Source organism: Xyrauchen texanus, chromosome 13 (assembly GCF_025860055.1).
Source record: "Xyrauchen texanus isolate HMW12.3.18 chromosome 13, RBS_HiC_50CHRs, whole genome shotgun sequence".
Taxonomy (NCBI): Eukaryota; Metazoa; Chordata; class Actinopteri; order Cypriniformes; family Catostomidae; genus Xyrauchen; species Xyrauchen texanus.
In genome coordinates, this window is record NC_068288.1 from 26,262,257 (window position 1) to 26,283,852 (window position 21,596).

Genomic DNA, 21,596 nt, shown 5'->3' on the forward strand with positions numbered 1-21,596 from the left:
CCTCGTGGTTGCTATAATGTGGTTCTCGCTCTCGGTGGGGCGCGTGGTGAGTTGTGCATGGATTCCGTGGAGACTAGCGTGAAGCCTCCAGAGGCGCTTTGTCTCCGCGGTAACACGCTCAACAAGCCACGTGATAAGATGGCAGACTGGCAGTCTCAGACACTGAGGCAACTGAGATTCATCTTCCGCCACCCGGATTGAGGAGTCACTACACCACTGGGAATTGGGCATTCCAAATTGAGGAGGAAATGGGAGAGAAAAAAAAGATGTGTAAATGTATTCTTGTATCTCTTCATTAGGCATGAGTTGGCAAAGCAAAAGTGTGTTTGCATTTCATGTCTTCAAAATCCTTGTGCATTGATGAGATCCATCAACTGATTTGTTGTCTTGTCTAATTATTCTCCATATGCTCCATTATACAATGCCTGTTTGAATTGGAATTACAAGCCGAGAATCCAAAATGTGTGATCATGTGCCTTGTATTTCAGCCAATGGCTTTCCTTCCAAGACATCTGAGAGTGGACTGCGGAGTAAACAGCTGCCGTATTCTGTAGAGACGCCATATGGGTTTCACCTGGATCTAGACTTCTTGAAATATGTAGATGACATTGAGAAGGGGAACACAATCAAGAGGGTGCATATCCAGCGCAAGAACAGGGGCCCAAAATACAGCACACTGCCACGCAACTTCAGCCTTCCTGGGCATGGCGCTCGACCTCTAGCCAAAGATACGTGGGCCAATACTTCCACTTTAGGATCAAAACCCAAGTCGCGTGTCACTGAAGTCCAGCAGCTTTTCGAGTTCCGAGCCAGTGATGCCACTAGTTGTAGCAGTAGTGGAAGCTCCCCTGCCAGCCAGTCAAAAGTGCCTGTGAGTACTTATCTCCCTTCTCCCAAGGCTGGGGAAGAGTTTCAAATACAGACCTCCAATGAACAGTCTATGAGCATTAATGTCAGGCCTCACCTGTTTAGAGCCTCCAGCATGCCTGTTAATATCCAACATCAGAAAGGATCAGACTCAACTGACGAACAGAGATCCCAAACGCAAAATGGCTTAGCAGAGAAACATTTTCGGCCGGAGGACAGTGGCGACAGGAGAGGCAGTGTTCCCCAGGACAGGGCCAGCTTACACCAACAGATAACAGTTGCACTGAAAAGGGTCAGAGAGTTAGAGGAGCAAGTCAGGACCATCCCAGAGCTGAGGTCTCAAATATGCTCTCTTAGAGAGGAGAGAGAGCAACTTCTTCAAAGAATTCTGCATCAACAGTCCGAACAAAATATATCTTTGCATTTGGAGAGCAATGTTCCTCAAAGTGAACTGCAAGACAAAGGTGTTCCTCCAGTTATAATAGAGCAGACAGATACTTCCTCTCTTACCAAGGACACTACATCTGATCATGGAATGGATCAAGTAGTTCAGTCAGACAAAACCACAGAACAAAAGGCAGAGAAACAAAACCTTGTGGCACAGAATATTGTAGAGCAAGAGTCTGACAAATATGAACTGGTAACTGATACAGAGTCAAATAATAAACAACTGCCAGCTTTCGTGTCTGTCCCACTGATACTCATAGAGAAGGCAGAAACTCCTACTGATCCAGAGGAATCAGAGAGACTTTTACAGGATTCTAAACTTCAATCAGAAGAATCAGAGAATGTTTCAGAACGAGTTGAAAAGGAGGAAAAATCATCAGAGACTTTATTAGAAGATAAACAGTCCACTGTGTCAGAAGGGATTTTAGAATTAGAGGAATCAGGTGCTACATTTGAATGTATGTCCACTCAAGGAGATGGTGAAAAAGCTGAGAAGGTTGAGGGATCAAGTGAAATTATAATTGCAGATAATACAATCTCCCAATCTGATGAACAGAATCTTTTCACAAACCAGGAGCTAGAAGTAAAACTGAAAATTTTAGAAGAAACTTTAAGCAAGGCCAGTTGTGAACTAGAAAAGACAAACACAATACTGAGGGAGCAGATGGATGAGAATAAACAAAAGGATAAGAGAATACAGGAACTGATGGACAGAGACAAGCAAAAAACTCAAGTGCCTTTGGAGACAATTCCTGAACCAGTTGTCACTTGTGATGCATCAGTTAGTACAGACAGCAAAAGTGTCCTGGAGAAAGCAATCTCAACAGAACCTCAACCCGATGTTGGTTCCAAAGAAACAGACACAAAATGCTCGAGCACTCAGACAAAGGTTGTGGAAGCAAGAGACATTGAAGTCTTAGCACAAGTCACTACAGCAGAGAAAATTGTGGGAGTAGAAATTGTCATGTGTGACCGTGCAATGGAAACTGAAGTCCAGGAAGATATTGAAGATATCAGTCATGCAGAAGTCTCTGAAGTGTTAGGGAACATAGATGCCATAGAAGACAATGAAACAGAGGGTGATATTGAAGATAGTGTATCAAGTCAGATTAGAGATACTGAAGTCAGTGAAACCGTGGTTGCAGAGAGTTACATTGAAGAATATGTAATGGTAGAAAGTGTCATGATTGAGACTATGACCAGTGAAAGTGAAGTCTCTAAGCCCTTAGTCGCAGAGGAAGAATCTGTTGAGAACACAGATGTTGAAATCACACTATCAGACAAAACAAGAGTTGAAAAAGGTACAGGTTTACAAACACAACAGGAGCATAAGGACACACAAGGAGAGGAACCCCACCTTCAGTCTCAACGGGCGCCAGAGCCCTCTGCTTCTCCTGCTGCAATCGGTCAGGTTGTTAATCGTATACAGGGGCTTCTCAATGAGCAGTGGGCTAGCTTAGGAAGTGGGGGCCATGATACAAAAGCAGAGTGCTCCCAGAAACCTCATGCCTCTAAAATGAGCTCCATTCAAAGCCACCTGAGAGGCTCCCTTAGTGCCCTGTCTGCCTTCTACACACCAGTTCAGAAAGGAGGGTCTGCACGACAATCAGGTAGGGTTAAGTCCCATATTTCTATTTTGTCATTTATGTGCCTTCTCAGCAAGGTAATTTAATATAAAGTAATGACTATAATGAAGTAATAAATGCAATCAGTGATCAAGTAGCAATACATCTTGAGTAACAATTACGTTATTCTTTGATTGCACTCTATTCACAAAATGCTGTACACAAAATTCTTCACATGCTAGTTTGAAATTGTGCCATTTAAATTGCATTCAATACAGATTTTATATACAGATTTTTATTAAGCCAAGAATTTTTAAATGGTTATCTGGAGTGGACCTTTGAAAACTTTTACAAACTTAATTGTCATGGAAAAACAGAATAGCAACAATAGGTAATTGATTTTCACAAAGCCCAAAGTGTGCTAAACTGCATATGTAAATTGCGAAGATTCAGTCAGACTTACTGTATAGAAAGTGCTATCTGTGTGGCTTGTCAATGTACACAAGTAGTTTTTTTGTAGTTTCATAACAGCATATTGCAAAAGATAATTTAGTTTACAGTGCATTTCCACAGTTTTCTGCTAAGCATGCACATACAATGAAAACTTTCTGCTGATAATAGCTGGAAAAGTCAGTGTAAGAGGAATGCTTCTGCTGCACCATTTGTGTATGTTGTGAGAATGCTGTGACCTGTTAATATGGCTGCCAAAATAAATACATTCCGCTTACGAGCTGGATACATCAGGTGTATGAAAGAGGCCTTTTCCTCATTGAGTTTGAAGTACAGGCTTTAAGAGTCAGGCAAAGCCAGTGTTGACAACCTGACAAGCTAAAACATACTGTATGTTGTTGGACAAAGCCAACTTGAAATAATAAGTTCAACTACCGGTATGCATATTTTTACTTGTGTGACACAGAAACTCGCACAGAAAGTCTGTTGCCATGCAGAGACCAAGTCGTATTAAAATGTTTTGAATTTGAAGTTGCTTATTATATGCCAAGATTATATGGATGTTTGTGTTGACATTTATGGTGCTTTCACAGTTGGTTCGATTGCTTGGAACGAACCAGAGTTTGTTTCCTCCCCCTTCCCCCTGCCCCCACTGGTCTCTGTTCACATCATATTTTTTGGGTCTGTACCGTGGTCCGATTATATCATCAATGTGAGTACAAGCGGCAGCTGTTTATCACTGTAACTAGGCAACAACTCAAGAAGACATCAGTTTCACTGTTATTAAAATATTCAGCTTTTTGGATTTACTACCAAAACTTTACATGCACAAAACTACAATTATGTTTTTCAGCCATGGATGCATTGAATGTGCAGTAATGTGAAGAATATTAGTGTTTGTCTGAATAACGCTGATGCGTTACAAGAGGTGTGAAGAATGTGGTCTGCTCTGTGAAGTTGATTTATTTGGACACAAGTTGGAATGAGAAATTCTTTGAACCATTATAATTGTGATCGGGAGCCTTCAAAGACTAACCAATAGTGGTTCACTTCCTTGATTTGGTACGATTGCTTTCATATTAGCATGAACCGCACCAGAGTTCACATGATCCGAAACCAAGACCACCTTTTCAAGCAGGCTCAGGTGCGTACCCGAGTTCGGAAAGCAGCGTTCACACCACCAAAAAGAACCGAACTCTGACATCATTCGAACTCGGTACGCACCCAAAGGGCTTGTGTTAAAGCACCCTTAAAATCATCTGGCTCATAATGCATTGCTTAAAAGATGTTGTGGTCTCATAAATATTGGCATCCTTTACTATTTGTGCAACCATTGTTGTTTAATATGCTCTTCAGTTCTTATCAGGTATTTACTTTCTACATTGGGTGGCAATTCTATTTAATGATATAATTTATTTATTTTTATAATTTATTCACTTAAAAGCAACCTACCTTAACTGTAAGGATAGTTTCCTGACTAATTTTGATTCAAATGAGTTTATTTTTCCAAATTGAGGAAGTGTTCAAGACTATTTGATCAGTCATGTTTTGTTGTAATTGCGTCCACAGGCTGATCCCTGCTGATGCCAATGGTCTCTTATTATGGACAGTTTTAAAAAATTTAAGATTTTCCTTCTACCTAGACTATGACTACCTAGACTTTATTTTCAGGTCAGTCAAATGGACTGCATAGTGCAGAGTTCGGTGAGTGTTAGGGAGGAAGAATAAGTGCAGGAATTACTTACATTTTAACATATCTGACCATCTCCCCCTTATCAGGCTTAAAATCCATCATGAAGAAAAATGACTGTCCTGACAAGCAGGGCAATGGAGGAGCGAAGAAGAACTTGAAGTTTGTTGGCGTAAATGGAGGGTATGATTTATTTGCATTTTAGTTTTTACATTTTTTTACATATTTGCCTGCTTGAAACAGAAAAGTTTTGCATTTCATAGTTGATGGTAATGCTTTTCATAAATTCACCATCTGTGAAGTTATAAAACAATGTTTTAAGTAATTAGACATTAACAGCACATTAGCATAAAGATGCCTTCAAAGCTAATAGCATGGTCTAAAGGCCACACAACTCACAGTTGATGATGTTTTCATGTAAAGTGTTGAAGGATGAGTATGTTTCATCAACATCCATGACATCACATAACAATATATGTCCGGCTTGTATCTTTGCATCCCTTTAATCTGTTTCATCCTTTATCGCAGTGCTTTGTTAGAAATGGGCCATGAGGTGTCTGCATTGTTTTCTATAAATGCTTTAGCATGATGAGTCAGGCCAGTTGGATGACAAAAAACAAAGTCCTTTCTCTTTCTCTCTCTCTCTCTCTCTCTCTCTCTCTCTCTATATATATATATAAGTCTGCCTGTCACTGTGAGCTAAATCATTTGTTTAGCTTGGCAGCAAAGATGGTTCTGTCTCAGCTGTATTTGACCAGCCTTCAACAATAAGATAATTATCCTGTTAGAGCAGGCCAAACAGATTGCTTTCCATACATGAAAATTATCCCATAATTTACTCACCCCCAAGCCATTATAGGTGTATATGACATTCTTCTTTCAGCCAAACAAAATCTGAGTTATATAAAAAAATATCCTGGCCCCCTTCAAGCTTCATAATCGGAGTGAATGTTACGTTAGATTTTGATCCATCCATCAAAAAAGTAATCCATGCGGCTCCAGGGGGTTAATAAAGGCCTTCTGAAGCGAAGCGATGTGTTTTTGTAAAAAAAAATAATAATATGTATTTATAACTTTCTAAACTATTATCACTGGCTTCCGGTAATGGCTATCAGCACGTTCATGAGAAAGTCACATTCCGGTGTATGATGTAGGCATTGCATAAGCTCCGGTGAGAAGTGACGCATGCCGAAGCGCAGAGGATAGAGCAAAACAAATGCCGGTCACGAATTAGAAGACTAGGATTTTTAAAGAAAAATGTTGGAGGATTTTGATATAAGAGAAGAGGAGATTGAGTTTTTTGCCCAGCCCTATTTGTTTGAAACGGAGTACACCGACCAGGAACTCCAGGGGATGAAGGAGGCTGCAGCAGCAGCACAAACAAAATAATCTAGTAGATGGAGAGTACGGGAGACGTGGTGGTGCTCATGCAGGAAATGCGAGGTAATGCCAACAGAGGCTGAGAGTGTTTGCTGCCATGAATGGACGATTGGAATGACTGGATAAATGCACCATTTTATGACTAATACAAATCTACAGTATAGCTAAAACAACTCTGTCTTCTTTTCATTGTTTTCCTTTGCTGTAAACAATGCGCACTTCCGTGCTTGCATCTTTTCACGTGGCTCGTTGTACATGACACAGCGGAGACTCTGCATGTGGAGGCTCATGCTAATCTCCACGATCCATGCACTTACCACGTGCCCCATTGAAAGCGAGAGCCATTAATCGCGACTACGAGGAGGTTACCCCATGTGACTCTATCCTCCCAAGCAACCGGGCCAATTTGGTGGCTTAGGAGACCTGGATGGAGTCACACAGCACACCCTGGATTCAAACTCTCGACTCCAGGGGTGGTGGTCAGCATCAATACTTGCTTAGCTACCCAGGGCCCCCAGAATAGTACCATATTAATGTATATTCATACTTTGTTTTGATGCTTATATTGCAGTCATTAAAATACTCATGATTGATGTACAGAGTCATGAACTTATACATTAAATAAAAATGTTTTTTAATACATTTTAATGTGGATAGAATAAAGAACTTTAGCCTATTTGGTTTAGGCTTATTTAAAATTGTATGTTTGTTTAATAAAATAAGTTGTGTTGAAGACCCCAAAAATCTGAAGCCTAATTATTCCACGTTAGTTTTCAGTTGTGAAAGTAGGACTATGCGTGTCAGCACTGTATCGTGCACAGTTTGTTTACTATTGATTGAATATTTTAAAGTTTATCAGCAAACTATAGAAGACCTATATAATGTTGGAACTTATCTTTTTTATTTATTTTGAAGTTAGCTGGAAACATGTTTGAAAGGTTATTTTCCAGAACAGTGAATTTAGCATCAAGTAAGACTCTTAAAGTAATAGTACACCAAAAAATTAATGTTCTGTCATAATGTACTCTCCCTCATGAGGTTCCAAACCTGTATGACTTCCGTTCTTATGCAGAACGCAACAGGAGGTGGTTTTTTTTTATTTTAACCTGGTCTGTATTTTTTATATAATGTCAGTGGATAGTGCCTCACTTTAAAGTTTTAAAAGGACTCAGAAAGTGTATGACACATGCATCAAATTTTAAAGCTGAAGTATGTAATTTCTGCGGCACTAGCGCCACTAAACAGAATTGCAAAAATGTTTTCAAACCAGTTTTCTGAATACGCCCCCCATCTGCCATTGGTCAAACAAAGAGATAGCAACATTGTTGAGGCAGGTCTAAGCGGGTTGCTCAAAACAAACTTTCAAACTTTCAATTTTCAAAGCGCTACAGAAACACACTGCTTAAAATTAACAGAAATTTAACATATGAATGAAAGTATTCAGCTTTAAGTCTTCTAGAGGAATATGGTAGTGTTTAGAGTAGTGTTGAAAGAAATTCATACAGGTATGTAATGACATGAGGGTGAGTAAATTACGACAGAATTTTCATGTTTGGATGAACTATTCCTTTAATTTATATTGGTGTGTTGAAATATTCTTTGAAAATACTCACGCTGATCCTGTGAGCAGTGTTGGCAGATTTGATGGGTTGTGTCTGATAGACTGTGGTTATCCTGAGAAAGGCCTTATACTGCAGTTGTTAGATGACAGCTGGTGATTTCTCTATTTGCACAAAGTCCTTAGAAAACCACCACAACATTATTCCATTTGGCTATATAGTGCTTTCAGCCAAGAACAAACAACAGTATCTCCATCATTTGCTGTCCATCTTGTTCTTCTCTGTCAAATTTGCCATTACGTACTGTATGTATTTAGTTATGAAATAAACTCAGCAAAAAAAGAAATGTCCCTTTTTCAGTACACTGTATTTTAAAGATCATTTTTTAAAAATCCAAATAACTTCACAGATCTTTATTGTGAAGGGTTTAAACAATGGTTTCCATTCTTGTTCAATGAATCATGAACAATTAATGAACATGCACCTGTGGAACGGTCATTGAGACACTAACAGCTTACAGACGGTAGGCAATTAAGGTCACAGTTATAAAAACTTAGGACACTAAAGAGACCCAACAGAACTCTGATGCAAACCGGAGGTTGATTCCAGCTGTTCAGTGGTTTCTTTCTTTTCAAATTTCATAATTTCAATGCAAATCAATATTTTATATACATGTATTTATTTATTTGGTTAGTAGCCATGTAAAATATCTCCCTTCAGGGTGATACAAGACTCCTCCACTTCCTGATCACCCTGTCAGTGTTTATTGTGTGATAACAACTGGATGACTGTAAATTATCCCTTACATAATGTGATTCAAAGCTATTTTATTACATTGATCACATTGGTAAATAATGGTTACTCATATAGTACTAGCCACAGAGCAATCCTGTTAAGCCTGTGTGGTCTTCTTCTATGACAAACAACCTATGCATGGACCCTTGTCTGTAATATGAAGTACTCAAAAGAGGCCCTCATACTCGACGCCCTAATAAATGTATAGTCACCTGACCCGCAGCTATAGGCCTCCATTTACCCATGTCCTTGTGTAATTAAGGGAATGCCATTCCTCCTGCTTATCTAAAAACATCCAATGAAGGAGCAGCATTCTTCAGAATGAACCACACAAGAACTCCTCAGAGATCCCATATAGGTCCCTCTCATTTGAACAGCTTGAATAAACATTCTCGCATTTGTATGTCCATTCACAGCAGACTAATTACATCCATTTGCCATAAATGGTAAAGAACAGACTGAAAGCACATAAACGTTCACTAAACATATAAGTCAGGTAGTATTTGTAACAACTCAAGTTTGACTGATTTAAAGGGATAGTTCACCAAAAAAATTAAAATTCTCTCATCATTTACTCACCCGCATACCATCTCAGATGTGTATGACTTCCTGTCTTCCGCATAGAAGAAAGAAAGTCATGCACATCTGGGATGGCATGATGTGAGAAAATTATGAGAGAATTAGATTTTTTTTGTGAACTATCCCTTTTAAGGTAATCTGGATAATTGAAAGTTTGCTCTACAAAATGGGCTAAATAAAAAGAACCCTCTTGACTCAAGTTGTCTGTGTGTCCAGCTATGAGACCACCTCCAGTGAGGACTCCAGTGGGGAGGAGGATCAGGACGAGGGGGAGGAGGTGGATAGCTCGGAGCCTGAGGTGGAGCAGGGAGAGGAGAGTAAAATGGCCCAGGAGGAGGCTGCTGCTACTGGGGAGCAAGGTGACCGGGCTCAGGCAGAGGTGGCAGAGGGCTCTGAGGAGCCTGATGCTTGCCAGGCCTCCATGAGTTCCCAGGAGGAGCAGCCTGTCAGGTGAGATAAAGGGCCATGATAAAAAGAGGGGACTGGAGTGATTTTACATTCTTGTTGGCTATTAGCCTTCACCAGGGGCATAGTTAGTAGTGGTGAGTGCTTTAATACAACGCAGGAAGCTCGGCTTACCCTACAATTTCATAAGTAAGTCTGCAATGAGGAGTTTAATAATGTACAAATAATCTATATAAATTACATATCACCCTTTTTGAATATCAATATTTTACTAAATAAAAGTGTCAAATATTGTAATGAATTAAGTAATAATGTGTCCATAGATCTAGAACACTCTAAACTTTGCTAGGTATTTTATTTTAACCAACTTTGCTGGGTTAATGGCTGGTCATTGCCACTTACAGTAAAATTCACCATAGCCAACCTAAGCTGCCGGGTCAAAATAACCCACTGCTATGAAGGTAAAATTGTGCCTAAGTGATTTGCAATTTGTCAGAGTAAACTAGTCATCGAAAACCTCATTTGATTGGTTACTAGAAGCAGGCAGACCCGCTTCCCCCTTGTGCTGGCAAAACTCTTTTCAGTGAAACATTTGTGCCAAAAGTGTGAATGCAACAAAGGGAAGACAGAACAGTGTATATCAGAATATTTCTGCCACAAACACAAGTCATTTACACATTTGCAGTAGTTTATTTTACACATACAGACTGATTCTACGCAGTTAATCCATTTAGCTTTTCATAACACCCTTTCTTTGCTTGCATATCACTGATAGCAGGTTTGCAATGTTTTGGCCTTGTTTAGGCAGAAAAACAGTGCCAAAAGTGTAAGCGGAAAAAATAAAGTACGTCAGAAGAATACACACCAAATTTACTTTGTGTTAATATGCAATTACAGATTCAAAACACGTGAATTACACTTATACAAAGAATTAAAATTGTGCTCATATTTATTTTTTCGCTTGCAATTTGATTTACACTCACAAATCTTACTCTGTTCATGCAAATTATTTAGGCACTATTTTATCTTCATACACTGCTGGTTTATCTTTGCAAAACTGGATAAAACCATTTTGTCATCTGTCACTGTTTTGCCTCCTGTCCCGAGAAAACGTCCTGAGGGGAATCTTCCTCAGTAAAATTAAGGTTTGTATTCACTTGTATTTCTATCAGTCATTAGTGTACAGACAGGAGCAACTTATGTTGTCTCACATTATCATTTTTGTTTTTTAAATATACTTATTAGTATTATAAAATCAACGTAATACCAAGCTATTTTGGTAGTTAATTTATTTCATGTCTGTTAAGGTCGCTGCACAAATGTAGACAGAAACAATGTCAGTGAGAGCGACACGACCATGTCAAGCGAGTGACACGACTGAAGGTGCGTACACACTGCCAGCGACATCGCGCGCGACAGCAACTCAATACCATTCATTTTCAATGCGAGCACAGCGACTTCCGGCGACACGAGCTGTCGCGACCGTTGGCGCTAGATATGGGCGTGTCCAGCGACGCGACAAAGTTGAGAAAAGTTCAACTTTGGAGCGACTAACGGAAGCGACAGCCAATAGGAGAGAAGACGGGAGAGCTCACGTGATCCTTTCTCTCTCTCTCTCTCAGCTCCTGCAGTAACGGAAAGATGGATGAAAGGCTAATTCTTGCTGTTAGAAATGTTCCAGTGCTCTATGATATGTCTCTTCCCACGTACAAGGACATTTTTAAGAAAAATACTGTGTGGAAAGGTGTATCTGAGATCGCGGGGATTTTATGGACCCAGACAGACCGGCATTTGCATTTTCGCCGCAGATAAACAGCCGCTATGGCAAACAGCACACCTTGTTTCTCATTCATCTTTGATATAAAGCATTTTATGTACTGATTCCATTTATATTTAGTCTTTTCCCTCCAAAATGTTTGTTTTTAGTGGCAAGAAAAGAGATTCGCTGTCAACAGCAATGGAATGGCATCCGTGAATGTCATTTATAAACGTTACTAGGCAACCAGTAGTGGGAACGCCCACTAGCGACTTCACCGCCAGCCACTGGAGACCTGCAGCGATAAAGTCGCTGGCAGTGTGTACGCACCTTAAAGCTGCGTACACACTGCCAGCGACATCGCGCAAGACAGCGACACCATCCCATTCGTTTTCAATGAGAGCACAGCGACTTCCGGCGACACGAGCTGTCGCTACCATTGGCGACTAGATGTGGGCGTGTCCAGCGACTCTATAAAGTTGAGACAAGTTCAACTTTATTCAAATGAAGAGCGACTTACGGAAGCAACAGCCAATAGGAGAGAAGACGGGAGAGCTCACGTGATCCTTCTCTCTCTCTCAGCTCCTGCAGTAACGGAAAGATGGATGAAAGGCTAATTCTTGATGTTAGCAATTTTCCAGTGCTCTATGATATGTCTCTTCCCACGTACAAGGACATTTTTAAGAAAAATACTGTGTGGAAAGGTGTATCTGAGATCGTGGGGATTCCAAGTAGGTTTAAATAATCAAATAGTCGGTGAAATGAACTATTAAATGATTTGTTTTGAAGATGAGTTACATGTATGACAGCAAACAAAACCATATAAATTATCAGATATTGTGAATAAACGTACAGCAATGGAAAGACATCCGTGAATGTCATTTATAAACGTTACTAGGCAACCAGTAGTGGGAACGCCCACTAGCAACTTCACCGCCAGCCACTGGCGACCTGCAGCGACAAAGTCGCTGGCAGTGTGTATGCAGCTTTAAGCTTCACTGACGCGACGCGCGATTGCTCACATTATAATCAATGAAGCTGCTCTTGCCGTTAACGGCTGCTTCAATTATGATGTGAGCGATCAAGTATGCGTCGCGTCACAACTGTGGTCGCATCACTCATTTGACAGGATGTGAAACGTCAATGTCCAACAGAGACATAAGGTAAAGCTCTTTTTCTTCGACATCACATTGTAAACGGAATATTGTTATATATTGAACTGGAACAGACAGTCATACTGACACCAGTTGTCTTTGCACAGGTACCAGTGCACCTGGGGCTGCTCCTTTGGCTTCTGCCACCTCCAAACACATAAAATAACTGTTTCTCCTTAAAGAGAGCACAAATTAAGATTTGATGGTGCCAAAATGTTGAAGCTCAAAAAAGCAGAAAAATACAGCTTAAAAGTTTTCATAAGACTCCAGTGGTTTAATTCATGTCTTCTGAAGTTAATCAGTTGGCAAGGGAGGATTTAGTGATTTGGGGGCCCAAGGCAAAGTACAGGAATGGGGCCCACTTCAATAACACACATTTAAATAAATGTTCTCTTACAGGTGCTGTAAGCCTTTTTATTATTATTATTTATTTTAGAATGGTATAGAGAAAATATTCCTACATCCTGAAAGATTTCACTGAAATACAGTAAGTGTCCTGAGATACCTCATCGGTCTCTGTGACGTACTAGACAGTGCAAACAGCAAACAAAAATGTGTCTGCTGTTGTGTCTTTCCCCTGGTTGTGCTAACTTTCTAAAAAGGAGTGAATAATAATGTCTGATAATACATTATTAAAAGAAAACACACAATCTGGCTACTATGAACTACAGTACATACCACTACAATACTTTTTTCTTTCTCACTCTCCCGCTTCCTTAATGCACTTTTCCTCCATCAACTTGACCTTGAATTAACTATATCAAATTACTAAACTAAAAGTTGACTTTGCATGTCTCCAAAAGGCTTTGATCAACTTTTTAATGTGAAAACATACAAATGTTTGCTAGATTTACGCTGCTAAATAAGGCAATAATGAGTTAACAGTCTGAGAAAAAAGTTTTTTTTTTTTTTTATTTACGAGTGTCAACGCACAGATCATAATCATCATAAACACTGTGTATTGGTGACTAAAGTGAGTGCCCTGTCATGGAAGCAGCGGCGGGTGGCGGTGCAGGCTGTGCAGCAATCTGATCCATTTGGAAAGTGTTACCTAGGAAGCCTGGATTCCATTGAATTTTTTCTTTCCACAAATTCAAACCAAACTGAACTAGTAACAATATAGCTGAACTTGTAACTTGCAACATAGTATACGGTGAAATCACACAAATCTGTCCGAGTGGTTTGACTCACTTTCATCTGTTTATGAACTTGTGTAGATGCATAAAAACATTGGAATATTATTTTACAGCCTGATCTGAGGGGGGAAAGTGTTGCTTGCTTTGATGTTGCTGACAATAACAACAACAGCAATCTTATTGGTGTTGGAACAATTATATTTATCATTTCAGCACTCGTTATTTAGTATTAATGACAATAACAAAACATATGATTTGTATTTTTAGGGGGTCCTTGGATTCTGGGGGCCCTAGGCGGATGCCTACCTTTGCCTAGTGCTAAATCCACCCCTGTCATTTGGATTTGGGTCAAATCAAAATGTAGCTACTTTATGCAGCGTAGATCTTGCCTTTGCAATCTCTAGGCACAGTCATGATTTCAAGCTCAATTATTCTTCCTAGCGCCATCTAGCGGCTGTGTACATGCGTCAAGCACTAGGGAGTGTAATCGAAGATATTAATATTACAGAATATATTGATTAAACCACTGGAATCCTATGGATTACTTTTATGCTGCCCGTTTCTGCTTTTTTGAGCTTCAAAAATTTGGCACCCATTAACTTGCATTGTATGGACCAAATATTCTTCTTAAATCTTCATTTGTGCTCCACAGAAGAAAGAATAGACATCTGGGATGGCATGAGAGTAAAGGATTAGAGAATTTTAATTTTTGGGTGAACTATTCCTTTAAATGTTTTATGAATTATGATTACTTTATGGATTTTAATGAATTTATCATACGTTTTTAACTTTTACATATTGACTAATTTATCTAAAAAATAAATTAATCAAAACTTTCCTTCTGTTTATTTCATTCTTATCCAATCTTATATATATATATATATATATATATATATATATATATATATATATATATATATATATATATAACATTTTATGAAGTATGTAGAAGTGACTTACATTGGCTTACAGTGACACTTAGTTTCCTGGAAGCTGCATCATTCAAACAGTAGTTTTCAGTTACATATGCCATTGTAGAACTTTGTTATACACAGTTAACCAGGATTAATTTAATGAAGAAGCTCTAGTGCCCAATGGTCAATGGATGTAGAAAGAAAGTCCCACCTCAAAGGTAAAAGAGCCAATCACCTTTTAGATACAGAATCGCCTATCAATCAACTCGCTAACGCGCAAGAGTATTAGCTATACAAGCTGGGAAAATTGTGTGTTTTAGCGTAAAATAAGATGAAGCACTATTTATTATTCCAATATAATCTAATATTATTGCTGATTTGAATTCTCAATTATTTTTGAGATTTCCGTGTCCCCCCATTCAAGTAGATAGGAGCTGCACTGGCATGACTGGAAATAGCCTCCCAAGAGCGTTCCAAAGATGGCCAACAGTGGACTGACTTGCTAGAGTGACTATGGTAATATTCAGCTGGTCATGTGTTCCTAACATGGCTACCTCCATGAGGGCACCCCCACCCCATATAGAATAAAAGAGCTTTGATAAGGTTACTGATACCACTGAACTCTTCATCTCACATGAGTGGTCATGATTTCATACTTCAATATTGCTATTCATTTTTTTTAGAAGTAAAACGTTTTAAATGAGGAAAAAAAATACTAAGTGCACCTTTAAATATACTAAGCAGAATTGTAATCAAGTCAGTGGATATATATTTGATTAACTTCACTTTTAAATGTTGAGAAGGGTTATCATTTAGGGCTGTAATAGATTAGTATTGCCAAAAAAATCTGTATACTCCTTATTGTAGCTTGTGACTCAAAATACAGTCAATAAAGTCAATGTCAACAGAGTTAACATTAGGGACTATCCAGAAAAAAATCAGATCTACTCCATTGGTTCACTAACATTTTTGCCATAGTATTAGCATTTTTTGCTATCAGCTGAAGTAATCATTAAAAAATGTACATGTAACAACTCATCAACTGATGTAATCTGAAATATAGGCTTAGACTATAGATCTCACATTATACAAACAATCTAAGAATCACTGATACTGTAATTTTCATTGGCAAAATTCTGAATATGTGATGGTTTATTTCGATATAACACAATCAGCAAAAAGATATTGATTTTGATGGCTTCTTTGCTATAGAAAGACTATTAAGAGTATGTTATGAAGATCCATAGGACATTTATTTTGTGGTTGCCCCTTTTGCTTTTCCAATCTGGTGTGAAAAGCACATTAGCTCATAATATGAGCTGGCTTAACACATTAAAGTGCTCAGTGACCCTTCATGCTTGTCCCCCATGGCCAGGAGCCTCTGTTATTAATCGAAACAGTCCTGTCTATTGTTTGGCCCATCATCTGGCAGGAAGGCACTATGAAACAAGCACTGAGTGACAGGTTTAATATGCCCGGTGACTAGACTGCTTAAAAGACCGTTCCACAAGAATGGGCGAAACCATTTAAAGCTACAGTATGTGGATGTGAGGGAAAAGAAAAGGGCGTGGTCTTCTATAATGATAATCACAACACCTGGATTTTCTTTGCAATATGTGGATTGGGGTGATAGATTTTATGCATACACATTTACTTGAATTATGTTAGCATGCTAGGCAACACATGACATTAAAGCTCAAAATACAAGACCGAAACTGCATGTGCCAAAGCCGAAAGTTGTGATGAAGATGCTTGTGCCATTCAAATATTGGTAACAATTAGCTTGAGAGGATATTCCAGAATGTGGCACTCTCAATAAATGTTACCAAGATTCTCAACCATTATATTTCATTGGGTCAAATACAGATTATCTTGTGGAGCTCATTTGAAGTCAATCTGTATTTGACAATGACTTTACATTAAAGTCTGAAGATGTAAGATTCATGCATGATGTAAGATCTTTTTTAGGTAGTAGCTTCTCTATGGCTCTATTTGTATACACCGATCAGCCACAATATTAAAACCACCTGCCTAATATTGTGTAGGTCCCCCTCCTGCTGCCAAAACAGTGCCAACCCTCATTTCAGAATAGCATTCTGAGATGCCATTCTTCTCACAATTGCACAATTGTACAGAGCTGTTATCTGAGTTACCATAGATTTGTCAGTTCACACCAGTCTAGCCATTCTCTGTTGACCTCTCTCATCAACAAGGCATTTCCATCCACAGAACTGCCACTAACTCGATGTGTTTTGCTTTTGGCACCATTCTGAGTAAATTCTAGCGACTGTTGTGTGTGAAAATCAGGAGAAATCCCTGGAGATCAGCAGTTACAGAAATACTCAAACTAGCCCATCTGGCACCAATCAGAATGCACCAGAATATTGGTGCTGTTTTGGTGGCACGAGGGGGACCTACACAATATTAGGCAGGTGGTTATAATGTTGTGGCTGATCAGTGTATGTAATATGCAACAAAAAAAAAAAAAACAATGACAAGGAAATATTAATTTGAATGTGCCACTGTGATTGAAGTTAAATCAGTGTTGTTGATTGTGTTGTTGCAGTGAGTTAGTTGATAAGAACTTCATGGCTGCTTGTCATTTCCTGAAGAATCGAATGGCTGAAGTTGCTACACCAAATAAAGAGATGGTAAGACGTTAACACTGATTTATAACTTTATTACTATGCATGTCTACATGCAACTTAAAGGGACACTTCATCCAAAGCAGATGTTAGACAGCATGTTAGCCTCAGTTACCATTCACTTTCACTGTATGAGAGAGTGAGAGAGAAAAAAAAACATGCAATGAAAGTGAAAGGTGACTTCAGCTAACATTCTGCCTAACATCCCCTTTTGTGTTCGATGGAAGTCATATATTTTTGGATGAATAATCCCTTTATTAGATCCCTGTAATAAATTTGTCCACGTGATGCAAATTGACGAAGGAGTCAGTCCTAACAGAGTCGGGTTAGTGACGTCATCTGAGCTCGGCCTGCAAGCCAGTAATTGTCAATAAACACATACTAAACCATCCTAACATCTATAATATACTGTATACGTTATATGAAGGAGTGTACTGTATGCCATATTTCTATGGTTTGTGAAATATGCCAGGTTATCTAGAAAGGTTATTGTGCACTCTTTTGTGTATAACATGAAAATGAAGGTATTCCCCTACACATATAGATGTAATAACTTCACTAATTGACTTGTAATGTACTAGAGTGAACTCACTCTTCACTGTGTGATTCTCAGAGGCAAGTTCTGATGGTGCTCTATCAGGAGTGGTTCCGTGTTTCCAGTCAGAAGGATTCAGAGGCTGACACAGTCACTCTGTACCTGAGAGAGGTGGGCTTCCACACACCCACTCTCCTGCGCTACATAGTGAACCTGGCTGATGGCAATGGCAACATGGCACTGCACTACAGTGTGTCCCATTCTAACTTCTCTGTGGTTAAGCTGCTATTAGACACAGGTAAGAGACATACATGTACATACCGTACCTGATTCAAGATGATCCTGAGATATATCAGCATTTGTTACGTTATCGATTGTATAAAGCTTTTCAAATAGTGGTTGTCTAATGTGAGTTTTTCAACAACAATGTCAACAATGTCAAAATCTAGCAAGCAGGTTGTTCAATGGTTGATATATAGGGGATAATGAACAGCCAGTCTGTCATTATCACAAAATAAACCTCAATAAGGTGATCAAGACCCCCACACAAAGTACCTATCAAATAAATAAATAAATGGACATGAAATATTGATTAATTTAATGTGAGAAGGAAGTGGCTGTGGAGTGCTACCCTACATGTAAAACTAGCAAAGTGTAGGAGATTGGTTGCCAAATATACACTTTAGCAGTACTTATACAAAAGTATTTGATGACAAAAGGACACAAACAATTAGAATCAAAGTTGAACAATCAAAAGTATTCCAAAAAGTCTGGATATAAAGACTAATAAAAGTGATGATAGAATTATTATAATGTAGTGATAGCAACAACATTTAAACAAGACTGCTGAAATTAAAACACAATCAAATATGTACTGAAAATGCATTTAGAAAATGTGAGTAATCCATTGAAAAGTTTGGCTGTAGATTTTGGAATTGATAAAAGGGTAAACTAACACTTCAGCCAAACAAACATGATTTTCCATCCATACCAATCATCCAAAAATGGAAAGCATCTGCTGATTACTGTAATTGATCTGGCCAATATGTCAGTCCATCACCAATTTAAAGTTCTTGTTTGAATTATTTACATTTCCAGCTGCAATTTACACTCTTATCATACATGGATTATACAGTATTTGTATCTCATGAATATTTGTATTGTTTATCATGGACACCGATGGTCTTTAGATCTTTCCCTTTCTCACTTCAAACCCTTGAATCTATCTAAATTCTCTGTAATTCTATTATTCAGGGCTGTGCGAGGTGGATCACCAGAACAAGGCGGGCTACACTGCTATAATGTTGGCAGCTCTAACTGCGGCAGAGAGCCCTGAGGACATGGAGGTGGCTCAGCAGCTACTTAGAATGGGCAATATCAATGCACGAGCCAGCCAGGTACAAAGCAAGACAGCATAGCATCCTGTACTGCAAGAACACATAAACACTTACCAAATATATTTCATACAACAACATACATGTTAGGAATTCCTTGTCTTGTTTCACTGTTGCCCTTTGTCTGCCACCTTTGTATTCCTTAGTTTTCACTTTTGTCTTTTGGTTAGCCTTCGTGTTCACTTGTCATTGTTTAGAACTACACTTCCCAGAATCCACCTGCCATCTTCACTGCCATTTTGTTCATTGTTTTCACCTGTATCTCATTCAGTCATCACTCACTGTGTATTTAAGCCCTGCTTTTTGTTCACCCCTTGTCGTTTGTTGAATGTTGTTAGCCTGGTTTGTGTTCCCTGCCCTTTGTTTTCTATGTAATGTTTATTTCCCCATTGAGGGTTTTCCTTTGTGTTTTGCCTGTTTGTTTATGTAATAAAGTTGAACTGCAACTGGATCTGCATCTCCTCGTCTGCCTTCGCTGCTTGTTCATAACAGAACGAACGACCACACTATGGATCCAGCGGTTCAACGAGAAAACTTCCACCTGCTCTGCTTGAAGCAAGAGGACCGCCCTATAGAGGACCACATCCACGACTTCCTTAAGCTGGCGGGTATCTCGGATTTCCCGGACTCCTCTCTGGTGGTCTTCTTCAGGCGCAATCTGCACCCCGCACTTAAGGAGCGGTTGCCACAGGCAACGCGCGGCTGGACGCTCCACGCGTTCGTGGAGGAGACTCTGCTGGCCTGCGGTTCGCCGTTAACTGTGGGCGCCATCGAGGAGAACTCTGCCACTCCTCCCACAGTAATAACCCTCCACTCGCCCGTGGTTCGTACCTTCACGCCTGCCTTGGTCAGTGAGCCTGCACGGTCCACTTCGTCTGCCCGGCGGAGGAGGAGAAGAGGAAAGGCTTCTGCTCCCCAGTCACGGCCAGCGAGCCAGAGCCCACGCCTGCCACGGCCAGCGAGCCAGAGCCCACGCCTGCCACGGCCAGCGAGCCAGAGCCCACGCCTGCCACGGCCAGCGAGCCAGAGCCCACGCCTGCCACGGCCAGCGAGCCAGAGCCCACGCCTGCCACGGCCAGCGAGCCAGAGACTCCGCCCCCTGAGCCTCCTGAGCTTTCCATGTTTCCTCCTCCCTCAGCTCTGCCTCCTGAGCCTCCCACGGCTCCGCCCCCTGAGGCCTCTGAGCCTCCAGAGCCTCCCTCAGCTCCGCCTCCAGAGCCTCCCTCAGCTGAGCCTCCCGAGCCTCCTGCGGCTCCGCCCCCTGAGCCTCCCGAGCTTTCCATGGTTCCTCCTCCCTCGGCTCTGCCTCCTGAGCCTCCCTCGGCTCCGCCCCCTGAGGCCTCCCGAGCCTCCCTCGGCTCCGCCGCCAGAGCCTTCCAGGTCACCGCCTTTAGGGCCTCCTCCCAGGGGTCCTGACCCAGTCCCTGACCTGTGGCCTCCTCCCAGACCTTCTGACCCTGTTCCCGTCCTGTGGCCTCCTCCCAGGCCTCCTGACCCAGTCCCTGTCCTGTGGCCTCCTCCCAGGCCTCCTGACCCGGTCCCTGTCCTGTGGTCTCCTCCCAGGCCTCCTGACCCAGTCCCTGTCCTGTGGCCTCCTCCCTGGCCTCCTGACCCAGTCCCTGTCCTGTGGCCTCCTCCCAGGCCTCCTGACCCAGTCCCTGTCCTGTGGCCTCCTCCCAGGCCTCCTGACCCAGTCCCTGTCCTGTGGCCTCCTCCCAGGCCTCCTGAGCCAGTCCCTGTCCTGTGGCCTCCTCCCAGGCCTCCTGAGCCAGTCCCTGTCCTGTGGCCTCCTCCCAGGCCTCCTGAGCCAGTCCCTGTCCTGTGGCCTCCTCCCAGGCCTCCTGAGCCAGTCCCTGTCCTGTGGCCTCCTCCCAGGCCTCCTGAGCCAGTCCCTGTCCTGTGGCCTCCTCCCAGGCCTCCTGACCCTGTTCCCATCCTGTGGCCTCCCCCCAGGCCTCCTGACCCGGTCCTTGCCCGGTGGCCAGCTCCCAGACCACCTGAACCAGTCCTTGCCATCTGTGCCCCCTTGGACTTCCTGCCTGCCATCTGTGCCCCCTTGGACTTCCTGCCTGCCATCTGTGCCCCCTTGGACTTCCTGCCTGCCCTTTGTGCCCCCTTGGACTTCCTGCCTGCCCTTTGTGCCCCCTTGGACTTCCTGCCTGCCCTTTGTGCCCCCTTGGACTTCCTGCCTGCCCTTTGTGCCCCCTTGGACTTCCTGTCTGCCCTTCGTTGCCCCCTGGACTGCCTGTCTGCCCGTCGTTGCCCCCCTTGGTTTGTCTGCCCACCACAAGCTCCCCCCCCCAGTCAATGGACATTTTTTGTTTT

At 41.2% G+C, this 21,596-nt stretch overlaps 1 protein-coding gene across 3 annotated transcripts in view; it reads left to right on the forward strand.

Annotated features, from left to right (window-relative positions):
* Positions 1-21,596, forward strand: part of kank4 (KN motif and ankyrin repeat domains 4) — a 61,455-nt gene that overhangs the window by 35,735 nt on the left and 4,124 nt on the right. For all 3 annotated transcript variants that reach the window (XM_052140277.1, XM_052140276.1, XM_052140278.1), the window contains exons 3-8: positions 489-2,924; positions 5,109-5,202; positions 9,549-9,782; positions 17,264-17,348; positions 17,956-18,175; positions 19,132-19,274. In XM_052140277.1, the coding sequence (XP_051996237.1) occupies positions 489-2,924; positions 5,109-5,202; positions 9,549-9,782; positions 17,264-17,348; positions 17,956-18,175; positions 19,132-19,274 (3,212 nt within the window). The remainder of the gene's footprint in view (positions 1-488; positions 2,925-5,108; positions 5,203-9,548; positions 9,783-17,263; positions 17,349-17,955; positions 18,176-19,131; positions 19,275-21,596) is intronic.